Below are 6,622 nucleotides of genomic sequence, written 5' to 3' on the forward strand. Positions count from 1 at the left end.
TATTGCTTCTGGGTTACCAGTTCCACTCAGCAGCAAGCGTACTGAAACTGTACGCAACAAATGATTTTAATTCAGTATCATAATTTATGTTTTATGCAACTCATTTTGGTATCATAATGGTTATTTTTTCCGAACTGGTTTATTATGCAACTGAAATGGGTTGCATAATGAAAAATAGTAAGTTGTATAATGAGTTGCATTATGAAAAAAATCATTGCATAAAATTTTGTATGGAACTCGTTGCAAAACTCGATTTTTTTCAGCACTCTTCGTAGTTATCCAACTCGGCAAGCCTCGTTGGATAAATGTACGACTCGTGATGAAAAAATCAACTTTTGCAACTCGTTACATAAAGGGTGAGTCGATAATTATTGTGCCATTTTCAAACTAACGTAATTTTTTTCCTACTTCACCGAAATCAACCAAATTTTGCACAGTTTCTCCTTATAGTCTGATGTTTACATATGCTCAATTGAGCAGTTATCAGTGACATTTCGATGAATATAGAATAAAGTTAGTTAACAGTTCTCAAAAAGATGTTGTACAATCCCATGCTAAAATCTAAAATTATGGTATCGCGCCTTGGAACAAATAATGATCATACATTATCGGGTCATCTTAATGTTCGTCAATAGGTTTCAGGAACGGTTGTCAGTGAAACATAAGCTTGGAGCTGGGTGAAAACCAGGAACGATGCGTATAAACAAACCAGAAAGCTTTAATTATTTGTTTCAGGTGGAACCTGAACATGGTCACATGGAGGGCATCAATCTAAAATGTCGTGAATTTGAACTAAAACGCATCCTAAATTTGAACCGATACCAAAAAGTTGAAATACACATATATATATATAACTGAAGTTCTTCCTGACAAAGAAGATGTTTTTAAAAAGGGTTTACAAACAAGACTGACTTTATTTCTCTGTCTGAATTTAATGAAACCTACCTAACGCTCCATTATTCCTGTGTCAGCAAATTCCACGATCAGGTGGTAGTCGAAGTCCAAGTCTTCGATGTGCCCTGTCAGCTGGTTAGGTGCAAACGGTCCGTCACCGTCCGTCGTCGGCGGTGGCGCAAGTCGCACGAGTGCTTACGTCAGCACGCCCGTGTAGGTGATGGTCCCGGTCTCAGCTTGCAGGTTACATGTGGCGTCGGCGTCCGAGGGGATTTTTCTTTAACTGCTCCCCCCTCAAGATTGGATCGTCCCGATACAATTTCGCAACGATCCGCGTTTCCTGTGTCGTTGTCTAAGCTGGTGCCGTTTGGCTTCGTCTTCCTCGTGTATAAAGAATAGAGGCCGATGCAAATTCCTAAAATGATACAAATGGAGGATAACCCCAAACTTGTGGTTGTTTGGAGGAAATGCCGGTTTTTGATAATGTGTAGTTCCTCTCTGTTCTCCAGGTGTAACTTCCTCAGCTCCTTGAGGTCCAAGATAGGCTCGAAGTCTGCCTGTTCGATTTTAACTCCGTCCATCGGAATTACAGTCGGTAAGGTTGATGCATACTTGGTAGTGGAGAAATTTTTCCCATCTATGGAGATGCTGCAGTTCGAGAAAAATATCAGAAATGTTCCGAACAGTTTTCTGTCGTTTTGTAAGCAGTCGGATATCAACGTGACTGATGCGTTTTTAACAACAATGTGGTGGTCCGTTAATCGTGTTGCTTGGGTAATGTTTCTGAATTTAGTAAAGGTACATCTTCCTGGGAGTCCCCTGATGATTTTCGAAAAACACCCATCGTCGGAGACGTCCTCTAGCTGGTCCTCCTCACACATGGTGTTTTCTCCAATGGTTTTGCAACTGTCTTTGATAAAGTACGTTAAGTTGCCATGGATTACCGCATGATGCCAGGGTAATTTAACAGTTCGACCGCCGATTGGAAGTGGTTCCAATATTAAATTGTTGAAATAGAGAGGTGAGATTTGTGGTACGCCAATTATGAAGTAGAGTATTGGACCTTTGAAGAGCGCGCGGATATCCAAGTAATCGTAGACCTGATCGGGATTCAAAATGGTTATGTTCTGTTCCTCTAATCTGTCTAAAATAAACCGGATTTCTTCTGACTCTAGAAAATTCTTTGAAATAACATGAATTTTTGCTAACTGAATAACTTCAAAAATGGAATCTAAATGTTTTTGCAGAATATCTAAATGGAAGGAGATTTTAAATGCCTGTCTGATAGTCGTAAAATTTTGGTTAATCAGTCTATTAATAATCAACGTCTGTCTAGCTGCTATTATTTGTTGTTTTATGATTTTCTGCTCTTTGTTTACGGAGTCAATGATTTTGTTTATTCGGTTCTCTAGGAGTCGATTTAGTTTTACTTGAATGTTATTTTGTCTAACTAGATCCTGGTTCTTTTCTCTCAAATCCTTGATGTCGTCATTAATCTGTTTCAAATCGTTTTCATCTAAATTGCCTGTTATTATTTTAATCGCTGATCCTAAAAAGTTAAATGCTCCTCTTTTATGACGAAAGTGTTGTGCTGGAATTAACCTCCTATACGATCTTTTGACTTCTTCCAGCTTTGTTTTCAAAAGGGATGTAAGATCCTGGTAATCGATAAAAATTTTGAGTCCATCGACGGCGAGTTCGATGTTATCCAAAAGGGGTTTGTATTTGGTCAAGTCGATCACATGATATATGCGATGCTGTCCAATTTTGATAAGCGTGTTTCCGGATTGTAATGTCAGTAGTCCAGGGTTCCTCGTCAAGTCGTATAGTTGTATTGTCTGTGCTACTGTCGTGGCAATTGTCAGGCATGTCAGGGTTGTCAGGCGAATCCACATTCTGAAACATGTGTAAAGAAAATAATTTTGTTGTGGATTCAGGTTCTCCGAATATTGTCTTTATGTAACTCCCGGCCATAATGGTCTGTAAAGGTTCTACCCTTGTCTTCGACCACTGTGACTGGAAGGTATCTCTCGCGGCCCTTGTTCCTGACACCCTGTACTTTGTTGTACACGGTGCCCTCCACGGGTAGAACGGGTGGCTCTTCTCTGGCCCTGTTGTGGTACTTCAAATTTTTATTTTTGGTCGCTTCCGAACGACTTACAACTTCTTGAAAGAATTTGTTTCTATTTTCAATAATTTTGTCTATGTCCAAAGACATTTCGTCCTCATCCCTTCTCGCATACATGATCTCTCTTGGTTTTAATTTTACAGCGGAATGCACGGTATTATTGTACGTTGTGCATGCAATTCTAAAAAGTTCTTTATCGTTGAGATCGGGGTACGTCGGCTTAAGACATCGATAAATTTCACCCAAAGTAGAGTGAAACCTTTCGACAGTTCCATTGCTAACGCTATGGTTTGGTGGGGTGAAATGTATTTGGACGTTCAGGTTTTCCAAAAGCGTTCTTATTTCAATCGAGCGTATGGCTGGCTCATTATCAGAGACGATTAAATTTGGAGTACCAATCAAGGTGAAATATTTTGTTAACCCGTTCCTTACATCGTTGATGTTTCGTGACTTGATTGGAATGACCGTCCCGAACCGTGAAAATTTGTCTATGAAAGAGAGAAATATGTTAGGTTTCTTTATAAAAATATCTACGTGTACTATTTCTAGAGGCTTTTTTGGATTAGGAGTTTTTCCAAGTTTGATCTTGTACGGGTGTCTTTCGTACTTACTTGAGTTGCAGACCCGACAGAGCCTTACATACTGTTGTATTTTACTTTTCATAGCTGGGAAGAAGTAACGAATTGCAATTTTTCTATTATTCTCCCATATACCACGGTGTCCATTCGAATGTGTTTGTTCGATAACCAAATTTTGTTCTTCTGGAGTTTTTAGATCAATTAGGAGTTTTTGAGATATACAAACCTTAAATGGTTTGCCACGACTGAAATAGTTTTTGTAAACTATTTGAAGTGAATTTATAACGCTTTCCGGACAAAATATGCAATTGGACCTCTTAACATCCATGTAGTTTTTGAACATTTTAATCAGATTGGGTACTCCGAAATTGATTTTTGTGATCGTACGTCTGAACATTCTAGGAAATACTTCCTCATAAGTTTCTCCCTCGTCTGCCCCTATTTGTAAAACAATTTGATTACTAAATTTATTCAGTGGGTGTTCTGTGCAAGGTATAAAGGCAGAATCATCCGTGTCAGCAGAATGTACCGTTTCGTCGTTTTCAGAAGAGTCATCTTCCGTGTCAGACGAAGAAGGTGCATCACTAGCGTCGTTGACGTTCATCTCCGTTTCTCGTACTCTTGACAGACCATCTGCCACGACATTTTGCCTACCTGGCCTATATTGTATTTCGAAGTCGAACTCTTCTAAATATAATCGCCAGTGAATGAGTCTGCTGTTGGTATCTTTTAGATTTAAACCATGTGTTAATGGTTTATGGTCAGTGTACAGCGTGAATTTCCGTCCGTAAAGGTACGGTCTAAAGTATTTGCACGCCCACACGATTGCCAACAACTCCTTCTCAATAGCGGAATAATTTTCTTCCGACTTATTGAGGGTTCGTGACGCGAAGGCAATTGGCTTGTCGCTGCCAATTTTGCCTTGTGACAGTACGGCACCTACGGCGTAATTTGATGCGTCTGTCGTTAAAACAAACGGTTTATCAAATTCCGGGTATTGGAGAATGTCACTCGATGTGAGAATGTTTCTGCATCGTTCAAATGCTTCGACGAACTCTTTATTATGAATGATTTTCTCACCCTTCCGTAGAGCTTGTGTTAAGGGTTTGGCTATTTTCGCAAAGTCTTTGATGAATTTGCGATAGTAACCAAGGACTCCGAGAAAGCCTCTCAATTGCTTTTCGTCAGTGGGAATGGGCCATTTCCGGATAGTTTCGATCTTATCTGGATTTGGTTGCACTCCGTCTCGGGTTACTATATGGCCGAGAAAAGCAACTTCCTTCTTAAGGAATTCGCTTTTATCGAGCTGAATTTTCATGTTATATTTTCGTAAAGTTTCAAAGATTTTCCTCAAATTATCGAGGTGTTCCTTTAAACTTGTAGAGAATACGATGATGTCATCCATATAGACTAGGCATCTGACACCAATGTGTTCTCTTAGAACATTATCCATGACGCGTTGGAACGTCGATGGAGCGTTTTTGAGGCCAAAAGGCATCCTCAGAAATTCGTAATGACCGTTTTCTACATTGAAAGCGGTTTTTGCGATATCGCGGCTGTCGACCTCTATTTGGTGGAAGCCTGATGCCAAGTCTAGGGTTGTAAAATACATACAACGTCCTAGCTTGTCAAGAATGTCCGTTATATTGGGAATGGGATAACGATCGTCAATCGTTTTCTCATTCAATTTACGGTAGTCAATGACTAACCGCCATTTCTTCTGTCCCGTTGCATCTAATTTTTTTGGGACAATCCACACAGGGGATGTCCATGGACTATTTGAAGGCCTTATTATGCCTTGGTCAAGCATTTTTGAAATCTGTCGTTGTACTTCTTCTCTATGAGAGAAGGGGTAGCGGTAAGATTTCACATGGATGGGGACATCGTCCTTAGTGTTGATTCTATGCTTGACAGCATTAGTGAATGTCAATTGTTGACCTTCCACATGGAAAATGTGTTCATAGTCAGCTATTAACTTCAAAAGATTGGTTTTTTCCTCACGATTGAGATGATCTAATCTGAGTTGGTCAAAAACTCGTGTTGTGGGATCCCTAAAATTTTCTACAGGTACTGGTTCAACTGTAGTAAAATTATTTATCTCTACTGTCAATGGATCCCTAATCACTACTTTTGCCTGCTCGTCGGAAACATTAGTTACCGTAACGAAAACACGGTTTTCAGTACAGCTGTATAAGCCTGCATGAATATTTATCTGAGGAGATAATGGAATGTCATTTTCGAAATAAAATTCTCCTTCAGTAACATCGGTAGGCAAGCTAATAACTTTAGTTTCATGACAGTTTAACCGGATAGTAGTAGAATTTGGGTATTTTCTATACATCTGGATGGTTCCATTTGGAAATTTCAACAAGTTATCAGCCGTTAAAATATCGGCTTTCGAAGAACGTAAAGTATTATAGCCGATGAGACCGTCAAAAAACTCATGAAAATCAAATACTAGGAACTCTTGTTTACTCGAGCCATGTATTTGATAGAAAGGATTGAATTCTACGAATTTGGTAGCGATATGGTCACCGTTAACATTTTTTATTTTTACTGGATGCGTGTCTCTACATCTATCCCAGTTGACGTGCTTAGGACTTATGTAGTTCCGATTTGCACCAGTATCTATTAAAAACTTTAATGGACCTTTGTTGGTATGGATTTTTACGTAGGGCAAGAAATTATTTACTTTTTCATCTTTGATTGCTCCGCAAGATGAAAATTTAGCTCATCTGGAGTATCTGACTGAGGGTCTGCCCTATTATGAGCATGCAAATTTGATCCTGCTTCATGCTGCATTTCTCCCGACACTTGATGTGGGTCATCGTATGCCCACGCAGGAGCATTATTCATATCTCCGTAGTTGTTGTTTGTAAAATATTCATTTTGTAAATAATAATCATCAGGCCAGTAAGCTTCGCTTGCTTCGTAGCCATCTGCGATTTCTTCCATCTGGAAGTTGGGCATGTGCATACGTTCTGACTGTGCTCTTCTAAACTGGGAAGGGCCTGGTCGGTTG

At 39.5% G+C, this 6,622-nt stretch overlaps 1 protein-coding gene across 1 annotated transcript; it reads right to left on the reverse strand.

The window, feature by feature from the left end:
• Positions 1-881: 881 nt before the first annotated feature.
• On the reverse strand, positions 882-5,580 carry LOC115270284 (retrovirus-related Pol polyprotein from transposon opus). Its single transcript, XM_029879602.2, has one exon. The coding sequence runs from the start codon at positions 5,408-5,410 to the stop codon at positions 2,828-2,830; it is 2,583 nt and encodes an 860-aa protein (XP_029735462.2). The 5' UTR covers positions 5,411-5,580; the 3' UTR covers positions 882-2,827.
• Between the last annotated feature and the right edge of the window lie 1,042 nt (positions 5,581-6,622).

The sequence above is a fragment of the Aedes albopictus genome, chromosome 3 (genome assembly GCF_035046485.1).
Source record: "Aedes albopictus strain Foshan chromosome 3, AalbF5, whole genome shotgun sequence".
Taxonomy (NCBI): Eukaryota; Metazoa; Arthropoda; class Insecta; order Diptera; family Culicidae; genus Aedes; species Aedes albopictus.